The sequence below is a fragment of the Lipomyces tetrasporus genome (assembly GCF_029532465.1).
Source record: "Lipomyces tetrasporus strain NRRL Y-64009 chromosome Unknown POJ06scaffold_12, whole genome shotgun sequence".
Classification (NCBI taxonomy): domain Eukaryota; kingdom Fungi; phylum Ascomycota; class Lipomycetes; order Lipomycetales; family Lipomycetaceae; genus Lipomyces; species Lipomyces tetrasporus.
In genome coordinates, this window is record NW_026611607.1 from 763539 (window position 1) to 787407 (window position 23869).

Below are 23869 nucleotides of genomic sequence, written 5' to 3' on the forward strand. Positions count from 1 at the left end.
CCAGGATGTGCCATGGTGTGGAGAATATGCGATGCGGGGAAACAAGAGACTGTATTTAAGGTTCAGTGGTCAGGGGCGACAGGGATTTTCAGAACCCTCAGTTCAGGAGCGGGTAGATCTACTGCCAAATCAAAGTAATGGGCGGAGAGACGATTACAGTAGAACCCCGTTAGTACGATGTAATGTTTACAACTACCTCTTATGGGCTTAGTGCAGCACTAAACTTGTTTAGAAAGGCAGTCGTTATAACGAGCTGATTTTTCACCAAATGTTTAGAATTACGGCACCGGATTTTGTCGCAATATCGGGGGGTCGAGTATCATTAACGCGAGGTTTGACTGTAGCCACGCCCATGAAGTAGCAATAATTGAAGTTATTCTACTGACTTGGGTATGGTTTCTACACTACGCGGGGAAGTTGAGGGGATCTGAGCTCATGAACTCCACATTTATCTCTGGGTTAGGGCTTAGAGTGATCGCCAAGGGTTTTCCCCGGACTACGAGACGAAAGGCGACGGAATGCTGCTGTTCCCGGTGCCTGGCATTGTACCAAACAACAGCAAATTGCTCATTCCAATTAGGCGGGGCATCCAGGGCAAGTAAAGATGTTCGAACTGGTGCCTCGCAACAACCACTGCCTTGGTATGCGACAGTGTATAGCCGGTGCGTCGCCAACTGTGAAATATGTGCCCGGATCAAACCTGTGAGAAATGCACCTTCGCTTATCTTACACCACTTCCGATCCTGTATCGTCTTTGGACGGATATTTTGGTGGGTGGGCGTTATCGGCCCACCTTGAATCAGAAAGTCAGAACTCGATCCTTCGTAGTGGTGGATCGATCATCACACGTACCGGACAACCCAAGGCCGGCGCACAGACGCAGTAGAACCAAGACAACAAAACAATCCAACCACAGTTGCCCGCGATGGCCGTCCGCAATCGGACAGAGATCGTGCGGCGGTGACGATGCACACCATCCAGCAGGGCTAGGGTCAAATCATCTCAAACATGACTTCTTCGCGGCCCGAGAGCGAGGGGAGGCCGCCGATTCGACTTATAGCAGTGGGATTGCCATATACTCTTACAATGGCAAGCGAATAACGAACGACTGAACAATGACAAACGTCCCGGTAAGAATTGTGGGTAGGAAGAAGAACAAGAACAACCCCGCAAATCTTGCGGCGCACCCGCCACGCCGGGTCGGTCGGTGTCAGCCCCGCGTATGCGGCATCACTACTAAAAATAATAAGTAGGGTGGAGGGTTTGGCAAGGATTTATTAAATCGAAATATCTCGTCTGGGGACTTTGGCGTGCACTTAGTTGACAAATCACCTAGTCTCTCCATGTCGAAGCCCTTTATTTACCGTGATGAGAATCAAGCGAAATCTCAGCGGCTGAGATTTTGCCCAGGGGGGTAGCACAACATAGGGATCGGTAGGTATTTATCATGCAATGTTCTACCAGTACCGTAATAAATATACTTTGAAATACGAATAGTATGAAAGGGACGGCAGCCCAACTGTAATGTGCGTTTCGCACTAAAGTTTCAGGATTGTCAGGAGGAGATCACTATAGCAGGAAAGAGTGTGCAAGTTGGGGAAGACTGTATTCGACTGAAGCCGACTGTATTCGACTGAAGCCTGCCTCCTCATTTTCAGCATCAGAGGCACCTTCTTATAGACCGACATTTGAAGTGCGGGTGAGTCCTTAATTTCCGGAATCTCCCCGGTGATGTCGATCTTATATACAATATCTAAATTACACAATATTGATCTCATTTCCCTTGTCCAATTGGTCCACTGCTTTAATGTGGTTCCCAATTTGAGGTCCTTGATGTTGGTGTACTTGAGATCCTGATCGGCCCGTCGCTTTCGAGGCCTGTCGTCATCGTCGCGACAACCCTGTGCAAACCTAACCTGATCAGTGGGTCGGCTGCATGATCGTCACACTACTCTGGGAGTTTGTTACACCAACACCTAGACACGCTAAACTTTCCACTTATCCTCCAAACGCTCAATGGCAGTTTGCACCATGGCAGAGCCAAAACTGTCTTCAAACCAGTCTTGATGGAAAAAATTAATAGAAGTTGTCTCTATACTTTTGCCGCTTAATATATGAGTGGGAGAGCAATCCCCAAGCGTGATCTCCGCCAGGTTTGCCGGAACTTCGCCCCCAACAAAACGCCCATCGTCGACAATCGTCTATAAACTTGTGCATTAGATGGAACATAAGTTTCCTGCAAAGTACTTACAAAGGCTGCGTAGGGATGAGGAGAGTATCTGGCGGACTCTGGCGGGCTAGTCTCATCTTCCAGGCGATAAGTCTCGAGTACTACTACAGTTGCAACTTTGCCAAACCAGGTCTCTTCCCCTATTTTCAGCAAATGGGTTGGCCAGCAGTTGCACCCGTAGGACGTGCTCGATGTTCTGTATTGCGATCCTCTTCTCCTCAAGTGTCGCGTAATATTTCGTTGATGCCCGTTTGCAAGGGCCGACTTCGTTGCTGCGCATCGCAATTCCGACTCGGCAGCGGAGCGCACAAACTGAAAATGAATAGCGGCTCTCAGGCTCGCATAGGTCTCTGACAGACCAACTTCGACGGCAATCATCAAAGTGTGATTTGGCACCGTTTCTTCCCTTGTGAGATAGAGTAAGGCACCATCCCAATTCCTTGTTGTGGATGTGTCCCCAGTGTCATCAGTATTTCTCACATGCCGCGTGTACTAGAGAGGTGACGTTTTGTGCTTGCATCGGGGCCTGGCATCATTTTGACTTCATCAGCGATCTTTCTGAGCAATGACCCACCATTTCGTCATGAAGCGGGACTCGGCACAGCGGAGAGGATTTGCCACTTTTCGAGCGCCATCTTACTGAAGCCTAGGGAATCTAAAAATTTGTCTCAGCAACTGTACAGTTGGTCATCAATGAAATAATCATACTTCGCGCCTTCTTCTTCCAGGATCTGTAGCACATGTTCAAATTCGGATCTACTCGTCGGTATTTCGATTTGAGTGTTCGGAGAAAGGGGACGCCTCACAGTGTGCAACAATTCAAATTGTTCCATAAAAGTACTTTGGTTTGGGGCTCCCACGGACAACACGACCTCAGCGGATCTCGTTGCGAGGTCCAGCCTATATACATGCTGTTGGGGGACTTGCTCACACACTGTGACTGGTAAAGCTCCATGTCGATCGCCGATCGAGCTCAAAGGTTAACGGAGATGGATGATATCAGACGAGTCAGCTTTCTGTGTGGGTAGACGTCTAAGTGCTCTCAGCGCTTCAGACCTGCTACGGATTTACGAGGACGAAAATGTTGAAATTCCAACGATCATGGGCAGACGTTTGGTGATTTGGATTCGGACTGCACTGCTTCTGCTTGAAAACAAAGCCGAACCGCTTCGGAACCGCAGCCACCCTATCTGTGACGTCATAACTGCAGCCGCACCTGGGCAGGTTCACACCAGTCAGTGCGGGTTAGGGCTTAGCATCTAAATCCTAGCGACGGTTTAACAGAGACTCAGTAACCCAAGAAATCATCTGTCTGGCCTGTAATATTAGCCATGGGTTATAGCCTTGGGGTTCCCAACTGTAGTCAAAAAAAATCCCCGATCCCAAACGCTCTGTTTGTACAGTCATTTGGACACAATCACTCTTTATTTTATGTATCAATCAAGAGAGCAATGGCTACCAGTACTCCAATATATTTGAAGGGTGGTTCTATAATGATGCAAGGTACGACTATGGACTGAATTGTGATTCGCTAATGGATTCTGCTATTGGACGAGGCAACAGCAGGTGCGTGTGTCACGCATCATGTCGGTAGATGATTGCTAACCTATTCTAGCTCTTGACTTGGAGCCTGGAAGGTGGTTCAGGATGCATTGGGTAACTAGACCTTAACTAGACCTATAAGCCTACCATTACCTCCATTGCTAATCGGCTGAGCACTATTCGTAATACAGACGCCATTCTCGTTATTGACCCTGATGAGATTACGGGAAGATACTTCGAATGCAGCAGCAGCAGCAATTTATAACGGTTTGATTCTCGCAGTAAACACCTTGAAATAACACCGGACATTAGTTTACCTTGCGTTTATGAAATCGAATCACTAAGGATTCCGAAAAGGCGCCCAAAAGGCGCCCCGGCGAATATCCCTTACTTTTCGTTCATGGAATGTATTTAAGACCGTGAGAGAGTTTTCTACTCTCAGTTCAAAATCCAGGTCAATTGACCTCAGTGATGGCCTAATTCGTACGCCTGGTGCCAAGGCATGCAGAACCCATCTTAAACAACACACTATCCGCACGCCAGAAGAGGCTGTGTCCACGGAGCAATACTTAGTTTTTTTGATTAATAAATCGCCTCGCTTTGCCTCCACACGCCAAGGATGCTGCCAGGGAGATCCCATCCGATCTAGAAAATTGTCTCACTTAATCGGTCCGACGGCCCAGACCAAAGCCCGCATTCGCATTACTATCGATCGTCGGAAGCGGGATAACCCCTGGGCCGCCCCAAGAGACACTTTCAGTCTACTGATTAATATCATGGTCGCCTCTCCAAGTTTATGGGATTAAACCCAACCTGAGGGTTATCGGACACCCCTTAATTGTTTCCCCGCACGCTAAACCTCTATAGGCTTGACAAGGACCATCTCATCAAGTAAATAAAGGCGTCTTATTTCCCTTCGTAATGAACAAGCAGCAAATTCCCTGCCCGCTCGATTGATCGGTCACAAGCTTGTGTCCAATAGCCCATCTCTCTCTCAAGGAACTCCGATCTTGCTATTTTCTCCGCAAGTTTCCCTCTATCACGCAGGCACGTTACCACGCAATGTTATGTAGGATATTACCGATAAGAATTAAGTATGAAATTTGGAATCGCAGCGACTGTCTTGGCTTTGCTGGTGCCACAGACGCAGGCGTTGGTCTGGCGCGTACTTGGTGCACCGGAGACGGACAGTGTGACAATTCACCCGGAGTTGGTCCCACGTACGTCTGCGGAGACCAATTCTGGGATAATTATGACTGCGACGGGAAAAGGTGGTGCACAAATCGTGATACCCTGAGCGATAACTTCTGGAAGACCGACGGGTTTTATGATTGTTGCCACGCTTCCGGCAAGGGCGCCTGCTACGATATCCAAAACCAGTAGGATGGCATTGAAATTTGAAATACTCACCAGTTGACGTAGTATCTTCTGACTAATCAATGATGGGGTATATTTTCTGAATAATCAATGATGGGTTGTGAAGTCATTTTTGATGGTTTTATGTATATTGATTCAATGTTCTTGGGGCGGATCAGGGCTTAAATGCTACCAACTTCACTGGCAATGCGGAGCAGTTGAAGGCCAGAGGGGCTGTTGATTTGTCTGTTGGAGGAGATCGTGTTGCTGTGGTGGTCGAGGGCGAGAGAGATGTTGATCTAGTGTGAGGTATGTGAGGTGTCGGAGGGTTTACATTATATGTTACGCTAGCTGGATGGCTTATAAGAGTATATTTTAGAATAATAACTATGCCGGAGAACGGGTTTCTACCATTTCTTTTACTTTTATACACTTCTCCGACGGCCAACTTCGTAAAAACTTTTCGTCACGAAACAAAGCCGTGCGCAACAAACTAACAAAACAAGCAAACTTCGTACAAGAAAATATTTTCACACGCCGTCGCATTCATTCCGAGGGTAATGTGACATCATCATGAAAGCAAAAGTCCGTGATGATGTCTGAGCCGCTGGATAATAAATAATAACTCTCTAGAGCTGGTCATAGCTGACAATCTCGCTAACCCGGTCGATTCAAAGTTGGGCATGGCAGCTAACTCGTAACTTACTATGCAGTCTGTAGAAACCGAACCACGAACTGGAAGATGTTCGATTCGGATACAAAACTCAGTCAAGGGTAGCTACTAAGTACGCATGTGTCAAGGGGCAGGCACGTTCAGGCGCAGCAAGAGCGACGCCGTTTGTCATACGCGTACGCAACTGTCAGCGCGTCTGTCCGTTGTCCACATTTCCCGCTCTGCCAACCTCGGTGTACGTTATTATATTGCGTCTTGTCCCTGTTGTCTGCTCATACGGACCTTTCTGTTGGTCCTCATCCACCACTTTTTCCGTCATGGAGCAAGTATCTGACTACACAATTTTACTATTGTCGTTTCTACGCTTTCCGCAATTCGTGCTGTCCTTTTTGTGTATCGCCGTCACTGATTTCTCGTGGAACGGTCACCGAAACAATGAGTTTTATGTCATCTGCGTGTCCATATGGACACTCTTTACAACACTCTTTCTCGTCTTCGCACCTATGTACTTGTCCGCCAGTGCCTTTCACAAGGGTGTGATGGTTGGCGTTGAGTTCCTGACAAATTTGTTTTGGTTCACCGCATTCATCAGCTTGGGTGAGTTAGTCGTAATTCTATATTGTGTCCGGTTTCTAAGCGCAGCAGCCGTTGGAGGGGAGTACGACTACGGCGATTCGATGAAGGCACCAATCGCATTCGCAGCTGCAATCTGGGTCCTGTTCGTCATAACGTCGATAATCGTGGCGACTCTCTTCTTCGGACAGCGGCGCGTTTACACGGAAATCACACATGATTTAGATTCGGTCGTGGGTAACGCTGATTGCCCAACTTCGGATATCCCGCTGGATCGATACTCTCGCGAAGATGCGCACCTTATTAGTGAAGGGTCTGCAAGCCGGCCCAGTGATGAATCTACTCCGCCTGCATACGATGGACCCGCATATGGCAGAATTGCTGATGGGAAACCATTTCATTCGCATACGTAAGGTCGACGAGCAGCGAGTGATACGCGGATTTGAGAAGTGTATATTGCTGTTTGATCTTGATCTTTTTTGGTGTTAGTTTATTTTAGCATACTCCTGAACTCGACGGCGAACTGGACGCTGTTGAATCGGACGACTGCTGGAAAATTGATGAACCTGCGTATTCAACTTGTTAACGAACCTAGCATATACCGTATCTGGTGTTTTTCTTGTCTATTACCATTCACGCAAAATTGGGGTGTAAACCCTATGCAGACACGCACGCCTCGAATAACGCGATCCAGTTGAGCCAGGGCTCCTCACGTAAATTTAGTAAGCGTAAAGTTGCAGAACCCCAAAATCGTTGCTTCCAAACTTTTGTGGTCGTTCCAGATGACTGGGGTAAAACCCTAACCCTGATAGATAAGTTTTGTTACGGGCCCGAACAGAGCTCGAGTCTGTTACGCCATGTTACGGAAGCCTCACCAGTGATCCAACGGCAGACCTTCGCCTAGCTAATTTCGTACGTACAAAGTGGGCCGCAGTATTCGGATGCTTCAGCTTGCAACGAAGAGCTATTTTGTGTACATAATGTACCGCCAAGTGTTTTAGATCACATGTTCAGGCTTGGCAGAGTATAAAAGCACCCCCGGAACCCTTTTAACATTGCTGCCATTTGAGATCCTCTCCGATTTTGCGTTGCCAACCTCGAACTACCCCAATTCTGTGCAAATGGACCTTCCCTTGGATAACTCAGACGGACTCGTCAACCTACACAACCTAGCCAAGCAGTTGAATTCTTTTCCTGAGGATAAAACAGTTCCGATTGTACTGGGTAATGGATGCCATGTTTTGTATACTTCAATTCTAACGCCCAATAAGTGCCCGGATTCTCCGGTTGGGGCAGTCCGTTATTTGGTGCCGTCAATTATTGGGGTGGCGTTGAAAATATTCCCCAACGGCTTGTGGAGAGAGGGTATACCGTGATCGTCACGCCGATCGGACCGGTGTCTACTAATTGGGAACGCGCCTGTGAGCTGTATCGGCAGCTGACGTTCGGAAAGTGTGTTCGGATAAGTTTAGAGTCAAAGTTTCGGCCGTTGTCTAACATCTACAAGATTCAGTTCGTTCAATCCCTCGACGAGTGAGATCGAAGAAATCCATGATGTGACTGTTGACTATGGTAACTACTTTGATTCAGACTCCAGTGGCCCTAGTACTGCTATTACCAGTGGTCGGAAACGGGCGATCCTGTTCTCGCAATCACCAAAAGAGTATGATGACTGGAAGTGGAGTGAAGACCACAAGGTTCATTTCATTTGCCATTCCCAAGGCGGAAATACTGTCCGCTACTTGATCAGCTTGATGAAGCTTGGCGCTAGAGACGTGCATTCCGAGTATTTTGGTGCCGAAGGACGGGACACTTGGACAGTCTCGGTGACAACGGTGGGGACTCCACACAAAGGAACGACGATCATAGACGTCCTTCAGAATTTCATTTCAGTACGTCTGGGTCCTTCCTTACTAGCATCGTTCAGATATGCCGGCACTAATTAATTCAGAACTCAACCGACCAGGCAATCAAGCTCCTAGCAAGAACATTTGCCGTGGTCTCCTTCCAGAGTCCCAAGCAAAGGGCGTATGATCTCCAACTCGACCATTGGGACATCTGCAGACAAGGACGTGAATCATTCCAAGAAATGCGCCAGCGCTTAGAATCGAATGATGGTCCGGTGTCGAAATGGTTCAAGTCCAATCACAATGGTTTCTATGATAACAGCATCAAAGGGGTCAGTGATCTCAACAAGAGGGCCATTCCGACCTCAACTCACGTCTACTACTTCAGCCTCTCATTCCACTCCACGATCTCATTCCCGTGCCAATGGCCGCCCTGGACAGCCGAGGCCCTCAACACATTTCCTATCGCGCTTGTGGATTTCGTGCGAAGGATCCCGCTCGTGAACGGTATTGTGGACGTGGTTGCTAAGGTTGGGTGGCCGTTTATCTTGTCGCTGGTCAAATTTCACGATGTCGTGCGGTGGGCAACTGAAGCCGTGGCGAACAGACTACTGCGCGAGATAAATTACAACGTCACTGTGCCGCCGCCGGGGAAATATCTGCCCCGAAAGGACGTGTTTCCGTTGATGCTGCCGACAGTGTACGGCATGGGTGGTCTGGATCTGGGAGACGACCAGAAGGAAATCCTAGGCGAGAACCTGGGGGACTGGTATCTGAATGATGGGATCGTGAACACCGAGTCGATGCGCGGTCCAGATGATTCACTTGTGAAAAGTATCAGTGGGTTTCCGACATCAACCCTCGACGGCGATGGTCTGCGAGGAGTATACTGGCACTTTGGCGTCAACGATCAGATGGACCATGTGGACGAGATTGGGGTTTTTATCGAAGAATACACAGTGCGTTGTCCAGTTTAGAAAGACCAATATTGGGAGGACGAGATACTGATTTGAATCTAGGCCCAATGCACGCGCGAGATGTACTTCAACCTCGCAACCATTGTCTCGCGATTACCTTACTGAGCACCCGGATTTAACCGACGCTCTTTTTTATGGGGTCAAGATCTTCCTGTAGCGCATGAGATTTCTGGTTCTCATTCATGGCTATCCTTAATACACTTGGGCTTACAATAGTGGAATCACAAAATGCGTCCTTTGTCAGTAATCCAATCCATTGTAACCACTTAACTCCGACACTTTGGTTCGCCTGAGAATAACATAATCCAGTCCTGCTACTTCGAGAAACTTCGTAGTATAAAAAATACAGCTGTTTACCTCTGCGACAGTATAAGGACCTTGGTCTCTCGCACTGGAAAGTTGGACAACTTTAGAAGCGATCTCAGAAGGATTCTTCCAGTAGTTGCAAATCAATTATTGCTATTCGTGGCCATTCCAAATTACCATTACATATCAATCACACATACAGAACTACTCGCGTGAAACTAATCCCCAAGCGTCATAGGCGCGGCGGCTATCGTAGCGTTCGCCAAGAACATTTTGAACCAACCGACCAAGATGGCAAAATTGGTCCAATCGAAGCGTTCATGTGGTAGTTTGGTGCGGCTGATGAATTGTTCTTCGGGCGACCATGCTTGCCTAAATCTCTCGAACCTCAAATCCGCCCAAGTCTAATAAACGAAAGAAGAATATATGAAGATTGACCTAGCCTTCCATCGCTACTGAGCGAAGTCTCGAAGACCGCGCGCTACCTGTTTTTTTTTTAAGGATGGAGAGACCAGTATTTTCGACGAGTTTGGACAAGAATGGACCTTGATGTTCTTGGTCCCAGTCCCTGACGTGAGAGATAATTGCAGTATATGCAGAGGCAGCTGCAGCAATGAAAGGCCACTAAACAACGTTACAGTTAAAGCTGAGATTTCTCGCTTGAACTTCGGTGGTATAGGCAGAAAAACCCGCCCGTGATCAACGTGATCTGGCTTCACGTTAGCTGAAATACGAAAGTACGAGACCCGCAGTGATGTCAGCCGGCGACCCACAGTTCTCGAGCCGGGTAACGGCGAACTGGAACATTGGACGGTTGGAATCCAGGGGCAGCTCGGCGAACCGGAGTGTTTCAAAGCCGACGCACTCGAATCTCCTTGACTTGCCATTCTCGGATTGGCTCAATAAAGAATTCGCTGTCGTAGTGACTAGTGGTTGCATTAGTCGGTTAAAGGGCAATCTGCACTGTGCCAGACTGGCCGGACTGTTAGTGAGATGCCTGGTGGGTCGTAAAGGCAGTGCTTAGCTGTTCAGTTCGTAATTGCGGCATCAGCCTCACGCCGCCGTTAATCGTTGCCCTGAGCAAACAAAAGCGCGGCAAGTTCATTCCAATCAAGCCACAGGCGCGTGCTCGATGCGCAACTGAATTTCCTTTTTTTAGAACCAGATCGTCGCGGTTTCTCACCCGCAATTTGCTGTTGCTGCTCATTAGTGTGTTGTGAACTATCGACGGGGCATTCTCACTTCACCCTGGATCCTTCAATCGATTTGCGTCGCCCTGCCGTCTGGCTTTTAAAAGGTCCCACTCCTCAGATTGACTGACGACTACGCGACCTGGCACGACAACACAATATGAGCTTTACCGGCCCTGAACACGCGTCGCGCGTGCGGACCAGCACCCTCTCGAACGCATCCATCCAGCCTGACGAGCACATCGTCTGTATTCCCCCGAGCCCCGTCAGGTCGCACTTTTCTCGCAAATCTCAGCTCAGTCCACAGCAATCCCGGGCATCCCGCGTGTCCCGTGCCGCATCCAGTAAGCGCAGCAGGAGGACGACCCATGATGACTCTGACGACGATGATTACTTCGGCATAGCCGCGCCTCAGTCTACTCGCTACAAAGGTCGTCGCCACCTGCGAGATGGCGCGGCTGCCGAATCCGGTTTGTACAAGGGGGCCGGTTCAGTTACTTGGTTGGGACGCGTCTACGAAGCGATCTGGAGCTTTTCGCTCGTGACAAGATACATGATCTACGTCCTGCCGCTCGGCCTCCTCTTGTCAATCCCCATATTTGTCGGCGCGTTTGGGGCCGAAGACGCGGCTCTGGGCGGCGTGCGCATTATGTGGACGTTTATCTGGGTCGAGATCGTCTGGTTCAGCTTGTGGATTGCAAAGCTTCTGGCCAAGATCCTGCCAATTGTCTTCGAAACTATCGTCGGCGTTATCAACAACAGCGTCACCAAGTACGCACTGATTCTGGTGGCCCTTGAAATGCCCATCACCCTGGTTGCGTGGACTTTTACTAGCTGGGTCACATTCATCCCCGTACGTGCATCTATGGCTTTTCTAATCGCGACCTGGCACTAATCCCGCAGATCATGACTGGAAATCCCGACCAGCGGAGACTTAACGACAGGGCAACAAAGTCATGGGAGGACAGGCTGAATAAAGTCCTTGCTGCACTGCTTATCGGCTCGATCTTGCTCCTCATCGAGCGGTTTGTCATTCAGCTCCTGTCTGTCAACTACCACGGCAAGCAGTTTGCGCTCCGCATCAAGCAGTACAAGCGCCACATCTATCTCTTCACCCGGCTGTTCGATATTTCCCGGGCCATTTTCCCGCTGTATTGCCCCGAGTTCCTTGAGGAAGACTACATAATCATGGCTGGCATGGCCGCCGAGCTCGTGACCCCAGGGGCAGGCAAGCACGGCCAATCGAAGGCAATGAAAATCATCGGCAACATCGGCCGCGTCGGCGACAAGTTCACGTCCGCCATAGGCAACGTCGCCCACGAAATTACCGGAAACAAGAAGATTTTTGCCCCCCAGAGCGCCAAAGCGATTGTCACGAATGCTCTCGAACACAAAGCCGCATCCGAGGCGCTGGCAAAGCGCGTCTGGATGAGTCTGGTTTCCGAGAACAAGGAAGAACTCGACCTCGCCGATCTGCAAGACGTTTTCACCACACATGCCGACGACAACGCGGAAGAGCCGGCCGAGTTGGCTGACGAGTGCATGGCCATGCTCGACAGGGACTCCAACGGCGATGTCAGTCTGGACGAGATCGTGCTCATGTTTCTCGAGCTCGGCCGCGAGAAGAAGTCGGTCGCCCGCAGCATGCACGATGTAGACAACGCCATCGACGTCTTGAACAACGTGCTCACGACAATCGTCCTGCTCGCGGCCATCTTCATCCTCATTGCCTTGCTCAACCAGAACTTTGGCACCATGTTGGCCACCGCCGGCACGGTCTTGCTCTCACTCTCATTCGTCTTCGCCCTGACGGCCCAAGAATTCCTCAGCAGCTGCATCTTCCTCTTCGTCAAGCACCCTTACGACGTCGGCGACAGGATCGACATCGACAATAAAAAATACATTGTCGAGCACATCTCTCTCCTCTTCACTGTCTTCCGGCGAGTCGACACCCACAAAAATGTCCAGGTCCCCAACAGCGTGCTCAACACGCTCTGGGTCGAAAACGTGTCCCGCTCGCTGGCAATGCAGGACGTCATCCTCATCCAGGCCCACTTCGATACGACAATGGACGACATTGAAATCCTGCGCGACCACCTGCTCGCCTTTGTTAACGCCAACAGCCGCGACTTCCACCCCGACGTCGCCGTTGACGTGTCGGACGTTCCGAGCCTGGACCGGGTCGAGATCAGGTTCGCGGTAAGACACAAGTCAAACATGGCCAACGAGGGCCTGCGCCGACAGCGTCGCAACCGGTTCATCTTCGAGCTCATTGCCGCCTGCAAAAAGGTGCCCATCTACCCGCCCAACGTTGGCGATCCGGACCTCGGCACCTTCGGCCAGCCGACGTATTCAGTCATGGTATCCGACCACGAGGCCCAAGAGCGGTGGGCCAAAGCCCAGAAGGACAAGGCCGACATGAGATTTAAGAAGCCGGCTCCAGAGACCGACGTGGCTTCGGCAAGGTCGACGGGCATTTGGTCGACCGACCCGAGAATCGCCGAATTAGCCGCCACGGGTGTGGTAATCGAGACGCAGGAATCGCTCGGGCGGCAGACTACCACTGGGCGGCGGAAACCAGGCGGCGGCTCCTCAGCGCTGTCGCCGCATGTTACGAACGAGAAGCGTCCCGAGCTGTCGCAGGACTGAATGTCTCACGACTGAGAGACTGAATCATGTGGCCGTCGTTCTGGACAAGGTCGAGATGTTTATAGTATATGTAGAATTACGAAAACTTGTATATATAGTCAAGCAGATACCGACATGCTAATCGCAAACCGAGATATTACACTTTCCCCGTATCAGACCCCCGACATGCGTTGAACGCCACCACGGTGCTCTTCACCCAATGTTCGGTTTATCGCATCTATTTGTTCTCATGGCACAAGATTTTGATCTATCTCGGGCGGCCATCAGGATGGGGAGTATTGCGGGGCGGCTCCCTGCAACTGTTCGTGCTGAGGCAATTTGCTTTGGCTTAGGACTCAAGTTTCCAAGATCCGCACTACTTAAATTGGCCGTGTGCAAACGCGTTGGGATCGAAAAGTCGAAATTCGTAATCAATGGCCCCGGGTATGGTTCGAAATTGGGGGTGGTTGTAGCGCTGGATAGCCTTCCCGTACTAGTTGGCTCAAAGTACGTCAGTTAGACGTGACGCTACCCGTTCGCCTGGACATGAGGAAATATTTCAACTTTCCCATCACACTTTTGCTTGTACGTCACGTCCCTTTGCACCCACTGTGCCGTCTAAGCAGGTAGACAGATGCGGGATCATTGTGCGCCGACGCGCTCTCGCGTCTATCTGCTTCAATATCCACTCCTTCGTTCCTCCGCCCTCAATTTGTACCTAACAATAGTGCTTACTCACTGAGCTTTATGAGTCACGTAGCAGACGTGTCCCCTCAACATAATGCCGTTGCAATGTAGCGACATGGGACGATATGCATAGGTAAGTTTACTAGAACAACGGAAGTGCTATTAATGGCTAAGGCAGAACGATGACGACCAGAGGGCTTGATATCAGCGCAGCCCTCCCACTCTGCCCGCCTGGCGACGCCTTTGAGTTAAAGTCAAGATCTCCTGTCGGCGCGAAATGCTTCCTGTTAAAAGTCTCATAATATTTTACGCGCATATGCTGTATTGGAAAATGCAACAGGGCGGCGTTCAGTTAAGCTCGTCCAAAGTGGCTTTGCTAAATCAACCTCTTCAATCCGGGCAGCCACTCTAGTACCTAAAGTTCTTCGCGTGTATTTCACCGTGTGTATCCAATCGCACCGAAACCGTTCAATTATTCATTTCAACGTCTCCCTTTATCCAGATTAAGCAAACCATAAATATGCTTCCCGGGCTGTTCGTCTAGCAATTCAATCCACATAAACGACTTCAGTATGTCCTGCATCTCTTTCCATGTTTTCACTTGACATCTGTCGGCATGTTCTCGCAAATATTCCCTCAGCCATACTTCATCTGATATGTTAAAGACTGAATTGGCTCCAGTCATCAACAGCCAAAGCATCAGCTGAGAGGAAACCCCATCGACAAGCTTGAGGTGCAGAATGCAGTTTCGGTAAGCGGTAGGCAAGTGATGATAAGGCAGTTTGATGTCTTGCCACTGCAAGAAGACATGGTGAGAAAAAGCTAATAGGCCATGCCGTACAGTTTCATCAATTGAACTGGCGGCGAAGCCCATGTGAAGCAGGCGATAGATCACCGCAGTCATCGTTTCATGTATAATTTCTAGGCGGATCAACCGTTGAGTTTGTGTCCCGAGATTGACCAGCAAGCAGAATCTCCTCATGACGCGCCAAGCTGTCGCCAAATTGTTGTCCATGTTTCGAATCAACTCAATGTTGTCTTGGGAACACATTGTGTCGTCAGAAGCTGGCAGCAGCTTCTCGGGATATTCCATCACTGGCTCTGAAGGCTGACAGAAAAACACATGGTTTGAGCCATTGAGTAGCGCGATCTCCAGGTCACATCTGTGAAGGATCAGTATTTTTTACCAATGGCCGCGGGTCCTTGCCATCACTTACCTCAACATCTCCACTAGGAGATGTTTGCCTTTGAAGACATCTAGACCTCCTCTCAAGTCCACCATTTTGCGAATACCTTCCATATGCTGCTTAGAGGTCTGATAATCTCCATTGAAGTGTGCGGCGCTAGCCAGTTTCAAGACCACACCGATCGTAGAATCCGAAATCTTTGTTTCGTCATCTTCCCCCGATAGCCTCTCGCGGAGAAGCCTCAGTCCTTTCTGGAAATGCAGCATCGCCGCTGGGTTGATGCTGTTCTCCTGATGGCGTAGGATCCTGTCGATGAAACCTTCCATTGCGAACGCCGTTATATGGAGGCCAGCGGCGTCTGGTCCGATTAGATAAAGCCCCTTGTTGTCTACTTGGAAGCCAATCCCCGTTATTAGAGGGAAGATGACCCTCGTTGCGACCGTTGAGACTGGGTTAATATCGAGTTAGCCACCGCAAGTTAAAAGCCTGAGCTACGAACCTTTTAGCGCATTTAGAAGCATCGACGGCTCTATCTCATCAGCAAACTCGATGAAGGAGAGATCCGAACCGACGCGGCCGGGTACTAGTGGCGTATACATCTCCATCACTTCTTCCAGCTTGACTCGCGCTGCCTGAGTGCGGCCGGCCATTGTTCCCCAGCTGGTCGTCCGTTGGCCATTGTCAGGACGACCTCTTTTCTGCTTTTTTCCTCGCATCACATGGCTTCTGATTAGCTTCCTAGTGGCAGGATCGGCTTTCTCGACGTTCGACGATATAATAAAAGGCATCCTGGCTGGTGAGCCAGAAGACCCTCTGGATTCATCCGGTCCTGCCATCTTGCCAGTCTTGGCTTTTCCATTTGTTTACCTGACTTGGTAAAGGTTTCGAGATGAAGTGCTGAGACCGAGGAGTCCGCGAGACGATGCCTATGTAATCCACGATGTGGGTCATTCCGTAATGCCAAGACTTTCTTTATATGCCGTTTCGGGTATAGCGGCCGAGCATTGGCAAGCATGTCGCGCGGCTTAAATCCGTACTTGGGACTTTGAGAAAGTTAGACTTACTTTACAAGCTGCTCTTTGAGCATTCACCAAAGCTTTTCTATAAGGGATAATATCAAAAGTGCCACTGAAAAGTTTCATAATATCAAAAGTGCCATTTCGCCTCGTACCCAGCATACCCAGCACCAACCCCCGGGGGTGGCGGGGCCCGGTACCCACTCCCGAAATTAATTTACTTGATGATAGCAATCGTTGTACTATGAGCGCGTCGCGTTTCTGGGACCGGCTTCTCGAATGTTGTTTGCCCCTTGCTTTCTTTGGTCTAGTATAATTACAAATACATTGGTTTTCTAAATACAACAAGCACTGGCCGGAGTAGGGGAGATCGTCAAAACATTGTGTGCATTGTATGAAGTCTCTAGACTTTGATCGCATGAGGTAGAGGTAGGGTCGATGTTTGGGAGAAATCTGCCAGGTACACTGGGTACGACCCATAATGTCATTTTTGATATTATGAAACTTTTCAGTGGCACTTTTGATATTATCCCTTTCTATATAAAGGCACTGAGAATCCATTTCGTATCATGACATCTGCGCGTCCTGATCCCCTATCAACTAGACTGCAACATACTTATCCAATGGCTTCTCCACGCAAGTCTGTCTTAATCACCGGCTGCTCCGCTGGCGGCATTGGCGCAGCTTTGGCTGAAGTTTTCCATGAGAAGGGATACCATGTCTTCGCAACTGTACGGAACCCATCAAAGATCTCAGAGACTCTCTCCGGCGTGGCAAACATCACGATTCTGACACTCGACGTGTTGTCCTCAGAGTCAATTGCCGCTGCTGTCGAGAGCGTTAAGATAGAAACTGGCAGTAGACTCGATGTCCTTGTCAACAACAGCGGCGGAGGTTCCTTTGTACCAGCTCTGGACGCTTCGGTTGAGGAGGCCAAGAAACTATTTGACCTCAACTTTTGGGCACCATTGGCCATGCTCCAGGCATTTGCTCCTCTTTTAATCAATGCCAAAGGGTGCATCGTGAATAATTCGTCTGCCAACGCATATGTTCCTATGCCGCTTATGAGTAAGTGCCCAATACTTTTACAGCCATTCGCTAACAAGCCAGGTATCTACAACAGCTCGAAAGCCGCCCTTGCCATGGCTAGCGAGACATGGCGTCACGAGCTTCAACCTCTTGGAGTTCGGACCATCACTCTCGTTACCTGCGCTGTCAAGACCAACTTCTTCAATGACTATCATGGGGCCGAATTACCTGAGACTTCGAATTACACTGAAATCCGGGACTTCATCCATAACCTCACCGATGGCCGGCTTCAAGCTAATGCCATCAGCTCGAGGCACTATGCGATCAAAGTAGTCCGAGAGGTCGAGAAGGGCACAGTTGGAACAGTTTGGGCCGGTACAGATGCTTTTTTTATTCGGTTAGCATTGTGGTTGTCACCACAGTCAGTCATTGTGAGTTTCGGATCATCCCGAGTCTTAGATAGGTATCTAATTGAGATTGCAGGACAGGATAGTGGAGAGTGTTGTTCCATTTTCCAGCGAGATGGCCAAAGCCACGCAAAAGAAAAAAGTCTGAGAGAGAACGGGCTTGTATGGATACGACTGTACGGTGCTTTCGTGAGATAGAGAAGCAGGCTTCGGTTATTAATTCTATATGATGATTGCTCCTCTCACTCTACCGTTTACCCACTGTGACATTTATTGTTCTAAACTCGGCGTGTGAGTCGGCTAGCAGTTGGGTCGCAATGGCTTGGCTCGCAGTTGCGGCTTGCCCGCGGTTTTATACGGCCGTTCTTTATATATGTTAGTTCAATTTGAGGCGATTTAGTATACAGTATAAGTAACAAATTAAGTGAGCGTAGTGTCGTCGATCGGCTGGCTTAAATCGTGTTGTAATTGGGGCAGAAGGATTGTTGGCGTTATCTTCTATTTGACTATAGATACATGCAGCCATTTTATACCTTATCCAATAATCATCTAACCCTTGACAACATTCGGCCTCCACCTGCCGTAACCTGAATGCCGTAATGTGAAACAACTGCCGTAATCTGAATGCCGTAATGTGAAACAACTGCGATCTAGACTACAACCTTATTCCACAAATCGTAGTAGACCTCGGATATAGCGTCCGGCATGCGTACGTCGTCGTAGCTGCTACTACCATTACTAAGGCTCGACTGTGCTAGCAGGTTAGCGAGGCTAGATATCGAGGCAGCCTGCGCGTAGGCCCGCGACGGCTACGGTAGCTGACCGTCCACTCCCAGTACTACTAAGGGCCATACCACTTGGGGTAGGGTAAGGGGCTGCCGGGCCGGGTGATTCCAGCCAAGCGAGTGCCCCGTATTTCCAAGGTCACCAAAGCCCGCGGGCGCGAGGCGATATGGGGCTCGAGGCCGTGGTGGGGAGCTTTAATTAGGTAGGCGCCGGAAAGGGCTGACAGATCCGGGTATAAGCTTCAAAATGCTTAAATGAACCTATATATTGACGAGACGAAAACTACGTTGTGGTCACGGTGCACCGTGGAGCAAATATCTCAGAGAACCGTTACCAGTTTAGAACTGCCTAGGGCTGTTCACGATACGATATCGCCGGGGTTTTCCCATACGCATATCGTATCGCCGGCCAGATAAGTTAGGCGATATTCCACATAGGGTATCAGTGGAGTGGATGGACAGTGGAATGGAGGAATGGATACATTCAAGCTCACTATCTAGTATCTACACCTCGATAACCTCGTTAGCCCGTGAAACCCACTCTCCTCCCTCCTGACCACCCGTCAACTCCTTCTATTCCTTCAGCGACCTCTCATGCGACTCTGGCATCCGTAGAAGGTGGTCGTTACTTTGAATAAGACTAGCCTTTTGCCAAGAGCGCAGAATCTGCACAATACCTATTGTATTGGCCCCCAGACGATTGCGCGAAGGGTCTAACATTCCACCGCAAGACGAGAACAATCTCTCGACATCTGCGCTCATGGGTGGAACGGAGAGAACGTCAAGGGCCATTCGAGCTAACCGGGGATAAAGGCTTCGTTTCTCGTGGCAATATGATAACGGATCAACAAAATCCTGGTCCGAGTCCAGGTGCAAACATTGCCACTCCTCGTACTCGTCTATTGTAACACCTGTTGAGAAAGCAGTGGTGTCTGGCGACTTTCTTCACGATTTTTGTTAAATTTCATATGGAAGACCTTCCGCCGTTTGACAAGCTGTGTACAGAAGAGATGCTAAGATGCCTGTATTCTGAGTCCCATAATTCCTGAACGAGTTTCTTTGCTTTATCAATCCACGAAGTTTCACTGGCCCACCAATTCTCGAAGTATGGCCATCGATACGCAGGATGAAGGGCAACAGCAGCATAATAAACAGACGTCTCATCTAACTTTAAGGTAACTGAAGGCGCATTTTCAGTCGTCTCGCTGTCAGATTTGTATGTTTCTGCCATATTGACAAGAATTACTACGTAGACGCGTGCTGGAGCGCGTCCCAGGGGTAGCCCCTGCCTTCAAAACCCGAACCCCTAAAATCCTGTCCATTCGCCCATTCATCCATTCCACGCCTATCTGAGGCCTGCGAAGTTATTTTTGCAAATTTCTGTATATGGATTATTATGAATGTGGGTTGGTGAGATTGATAATCACGTTGATATATAATCTGATGTCCGTATGTGAGGCTTCTTTCTCTTCGTAGTCATACAAATCAAGGCTATCTTAAGGTTGAATCTCTGATAAGGTTAAGGGTCTCTAAGTCTCATATGGCCTTCAAACCCCTATGATATGATATGAGTTTGCACGAACCCGTATGATATGATATCATATATGGTAATATGTACAATATGACTCATACTACTCCACACACTGCGTGGTTGAGAATGGGCAAATGCTGTTGCAAGGGAGCAACGTTAACCTGGGCCACACTATTTAGGATTTTTTTCCCTTTGATGAAGAGGATATTGAGGACATCCAGGCGGTACTGATACGTTTAGATGCCAATCACGTGCGGGACTTCCTGGCGTCAGGAGCCTTTGAAACAGCGCACATGAGATTCAAGGATGCACTGGGAATCAGACCAAATTGACATTTGTCACTGCTTAGGGAGCCCACATCAGTTGTACTTTACGCAGCTCCAGTCCAAGTGTGGCATTTATGCTTTCTGATTTGCTGATGTGTTGTGTCATTATTTGCTACATAATGTGACAATAAGTTGAAACTTATTGGCTGGATTCGATGAATCGATCTAGTGCGACACATCCATCGTTTACAACTAATATTCAAACCAGCAGCTGTAATGGAGTCAAATTCCAGTCTATATTAATTATTGATGGGATAATGGTCTCACTGATACTTGCCCTTCTCAACCTGCCCGACTATTTTAATGGGCCAGCGCATCGATGGCCGCCACGATGCATCAAGAGATTGATATATCTCCTCGACAACGTTCTCGCTCCAACCGGTCAACCACCAGCACCTATCAAACAACCTAAGAATTACACAGTAGTGAGCAAGGACAACAAGGGCCATCGGCTGCCGACTCTTCAGGAGTGCGATATACGCGGACGGAACAGTGATGGGCCATGCCATCGCTATTCGCACCTGTTGGCCCTGGGAATAGAAGATTTCAAAATAATTTCGCAGTTTTTGAATAGCGGAGCAATATGCTTTTTTTGCGTCACTGTCGCGATTATGGCTGTTGGCTTCATCAAGGTAGTCCAGGGCAGCGCGGGCCTCTGCCGGTAGAGCATCTGCGGTACTCGTGAACGTATCTCGGACGATAGGGCCCAGCTGACCCGTTAGTATCCAATCCCGTGCCGTGTGCAAGATCTCATTTACACCACGAAGAAGGCTGAAAACCCGCAAAATTTCTTCTACCGGTGCCATTCCCTGCTCGATTCCCGTACACTGACAGGAAGCAAACGTAGCAATAGTAAGGATGCCAGAGAACGCGAAAACGGCGTTACAGTTCAACGGTGTGATATTGTTGAGCTCTGATCTGAATGAACTAAGAGCTAAACTTTGATGTCTGGTGGCGATTTCCGTGTACATCACCCGACTCGGACCCTTGTCACCACTGTTGATCTGGCACAAATGGAGAGCCGACAAAGCAAGCAGACCATGCATGAGAAAACGATGAGCAAGTGCCTCTTTCGGGACGACCGTCTTCCATATTTCTTGGATTTCAGGGGCCTGGCCCTCTGACCATGTCCGGTAAGTCTCTGTCGAATAATGATGCATTAATTCGAGATCGCGCATGTGAAGGTCGGATGGGAATTGTGGGTTTCGATCGATCAAATTACTCAATATGTCCAGTCGGTCTAGGCTTGAGGCAGAAGTCGTCGACAATCTTCCACCGCCAATGCTTGCAGGAGACTCGCTGTATGGTGAAGTTCGAGAGATATAGGAAATCTCGCTTGAGGAGCGTTCTTCTGTGTCGAGACTTTGTTGATTGTTGCTATATACGATTCGAGACAGGAGGAGGCGGTTCACTGGAGAACCAGTATATTTGCAAGTGATGTTGTGCTTTGCGCAGCTGCCACATCGCGGCACTTTCTCGTCACACTTTGTACGTACGTCAGTAATGAAGACAATGGCTTTCAACTAACGGTCTTGTCAATGGTCGCTCCTCTTCTTGATAAAACCGCGTAAATAAAGAGCTGCGTTCACCATACCTTAACTCTTCTCTTCTTACATTGTAAACAGCCAAGCCTTGACTTCGTGTGGGTTCTTCGTGACGGCATTGCAGAGGGCAAATCATCTGCCTAGAGTAAGTATACTGCTAGTATTGCTTCGGTCCGTCCTTTGTTAGAATTAGTATGGTGCATGCACCTTAGTCGCGACAATAGGGTAAACCCCTAACCCCAGCGGCCATAATTTTGAAAAATTCCACATGCACGAACTTTATTTTCTGTGGGCTGAAACGCTTCGTATCCTTGCGGATCTTGGTCTTTCTCACATCCTCGGCCAGGTCCTTAGCTTCAACATAGCATAGGAATAATCGCACTCTGCTCGCACCTTCCAACAAACCGAACGCTTCAGAACTCTTCGATCCAAACCATTGCTCGATTCGGCTCTCGAAATTGTGGATCGTTCCTGGGCTCTAGACAAGGCACTGCGAGGAATCTACAAGGATCTAGAGAGAGAGACGGCTGGCTCTTGGTACTGGCCGACTTTGTCAGAAGTTCAAAATGCAGCATAGATCCCGCATTTGGCAAGGTGTTTCCAGTCGCATTTCAGTTTCAGGATTTGAACACTGCCCGAACGCTCATGCTGTATTGGTCACTTGCGGTCATGGTATGGGCGGGGCTTTGTGCATTATATGAGTCGATTACTACCATCGAGATCGATCCCGTCGATGCATTCTGCCCTGAGTATCGGGACTGTGTCGATCCATATTCCTGCGCCTGCCGACGCCTTGTGCCCACGTCCTCTAGCTCTTTACGATACCACGTGACTAAACTCCCACCGCTCGGCCATCGCGCTGATTACTTGACTCCAGCGCGTAATGTCTGTCAGTCGGTGGAGTTTTGTTTGAATACTGCATTCCCGATATTTGGAGGTTTCTCCTCCGCACCCCGCTGATTATGGTGTTTGAGACTGTCCGGCACGATCCACGGTTCGCTGCGGAGACAGCCTAGATGGCGGCTACGCTCAATACGATTCAGAATAAAGGATTGCGGATACTGAACTACAGTGTTAAGAGATGAGTATAATCTGGGATACATGTCAAACTCGACTGAGCACGTGTAACAAGTACCCACTCAATGGATTGTTCCCATAGCCTTGATTGAAGTAGGATGAAAGCAAACCGACAGCGTGGTATGGTCGATATGAGCTTGTATATTGGATGTTCTGAGCGTGATAATTTCAAAGTGTTCAAGGGAAGGTTTAAAGCATCCGCATCCACATTCACGTTGCTGTTGTTGCCGCTATCCCAGCTTCACGAGCTATTCAAGATGCCTCCGGCATCAGTCATCAGGCGCCCATACCATCTGTTATTTTCAACCTCACTTTCATCTGCGCTGTCTCTGTTCATGCACTGGGAAAGTCGCATGAACAGATAGACAGCAGGCTCATGTGTATTGAAAATATCCCCTCCGCAAGCTCCGTCGCAGTGGCATAGTTGTTGAAAAATTCATTCCAAAACCTTCAAAGTACGAAACCACAGATGACGGTACGCGACGATAAAGTATCCACATGAGACAGTAGGAGACGACACCTACCAAACTAAGAAATACGATGCGGCATATTACCAATACCCACAATACCTTCTGGCGACAGTATAGGTCAGCACAAGTTTCTTCTCGTTATATGACTATGTCACTGCTCTCTCCTGTGATGAGGAGACTGGATGCTGTTGTCCCTCAGGCTGGATTGAGGCGACACAACTGACGAGGAGATCGATTATATAGCCATGGAGAACGAGTGGTAAGTGCAGGCCTAGAAAGTCGAAGAGAATCATCAAGGGTTAAGAAGAAATAGGAGCAGAAGCTTCTTCTTTCGATCCAGCTGTCCAAACGCCGACTGGTGAAATCTGCAGTCTATCAATTTATCCCTTGCATGAGCTATGAATTAAGGCAAGCGGTGCTCTTTGTTATTGTATGATCTTTTAACGGTGCATATCATACAGCAGGCACACTCAGAAGAGTTAACTGAT

The 23869-nt window shown here is 49.0% G+C and overlaps 8 protein-coding genes across 8 annotated transcripts; 5 read left to right on the top strand and 3 right to left on the bottom strand.

Annotated features, from left to right (window-relative positions):
- Positions 1–1734: 1734 nt before the first annotated feature.
- Positions 1735–3225, bottom strand: POJ06DRAFT_297587 (uncharacterized protein). Its single transcript, XM_056190614.1, has 4 exons — positions 2939–3225; positions 2586–2705; positions 2358–2559; positions 1735–2201 (listed from the first exon to the last, which is right to left on the bottom strand). The coding sequence occupies exons 1-4, from the start codon at positions 3061–3063 to the stop codon at positions 1986–1988; spliced, it is 663 nt and encodes a 220-aa protein (XP_056040661.1). The 5' UTR covers positions 3064–3225; the 3' UTR covers positions 1735–1985.
- Positions 3226–5891: 2666 nt separating this feature from the next.
- Positions 5892–7118, top strand: POJ06DRAFT_262770 (uncharacterized protein). The gene is made up of 3 exons (XM_056188798.1): positions 5892–6397; positions 6446–6940; positions 7005–7118. Exons 1-2 carry the CDS (start codon positions 6119–6121, stop codon positions 6785–6787), a joined length of 621 nt encoding a protein of 206 aa, XP_056040662.1. The 5' UTR covers positions 5892–6118; the 3' UTR covers positions 6788–6940; positions 7005–7118.
- A 73-nt stretch (positions 7119–7191) lies between these two features.
- Positions 7192–9263, top strand: POJ06DRAFT_262772 (Alpha/Beta hydrolase protein). The gene is made up of 4 exons (XM_056188799.1): positions 7192–7598; positions 7646–7826; positions 7882–8266; positions 8326–9263. The coding sequence occupies exons 1-4, from the start codon at positions 7496–7498 to the stop codon at positions 9196–9198; spliced, it is 1542 nt and encodes a 513-aa protein (XP_056040663.1). The 5' UTR covers positions 7192–7495; the 3' UTR covers positions 9199–9263.
- Positions 9264–10597: 1334 nt separating this feature from the next.
- Positions 10598–13493, top strand: POJ06DRAFT_228599 (Mechanosensitive ion channel-domain-containing protein). The gene is made up of 2 exons (XM_056185763.1): positions 10598–11547; positions 11598–13493. The coding sequence occupies exons 1-2, from the start codon at positions 10855–10857 to the stop codon at positions 13341–13343; spliced, it is 2439 nt and encodes an 812-aa protein (XP_056040664.1). The 5' UTR covers positions 10598–10854; the 3' UTR covers positions 13344–13493.
- An 839-nt stretch (positions 13494–14332) lies between these two features.
- On the bottom strand, positions 14333–16131 carry POJ06DRAFT_228601 (uncharacterized protein). Its single transcript, XM_056185764.1, has 3 exons — positions 15696–16131; positions 15227–15644; positions 14333–15172 (listed from the first exon to the last, which is right to left on the bottom strand). Exons 1-3 carry the CDS (start codon positions 16030–16032, stop codon positions 14491–14493), a joined length of 1437 nt encoding a protein of 478 aa, XP_056040665.1. The 5' UTR covers positions 16033–16131; the 3' UTR covers positions 14333–14490.
- Positions 16132–16835: 704 nt separating this feature from the next.
- Positions 16836–17796, top strand: POJ06DRAFT_283803 (short-chain dehydrogenase; the record flags this gene model as incomplete). The annotated part of the gene is made up of 3 exons (XM_056190131.1): positions 16836–17280; positions 17323–17672; positions 17725–17796. The coding sequence occupies 3 exons, from the start codon at positions 16836–16838 to the stop codon at positions 17794–17796; spliced, it is 867 nt and encodes a 288-aa protein (XP_056040666.1).
- A 2559-nt stretch (positions 17797–20355) lies between these two features.
- Positions 20356–22012, bottom strand: POJ06DRAFT_262783 (uncharacterized protein). The gene is made up of 2 exons (XM_056188800.1): positions 21885–22012; positions 20356–21774 (listed from the first exon to the last, which is right to left on the bottom strand). The coding sequence occupies exons 1-2, from the start codon at positions 21951–21953 to the stop codon at positions 20554–20556; spliced, it is 1290 nt and encodes a 429-aa protein (XP_056040667.1). The 5' UTR covers positions 21954–22012; the 3' UTR covers positions 20356–20553.
- Positions 22013–22131: 119 nt separating this feature from the next.
- POJ06DRAFT_262784 (uncharacterized protein) lies at positions 22132–23197 on the top strand. Its single transcript, XM_056188801.1, has one exon. The coding sequence runs from the start codon at positions 22480–22482 to the stop codon at positions 22792–22794; it is 315 nt and encodes a 104-aa protein (XP_056040668.1). The 5' UTR covers positions 22132–22479; the 3' UTR covers positions 22795–23197.
- Positions 23198–23869: the final 672 nt, after the last annotated feature.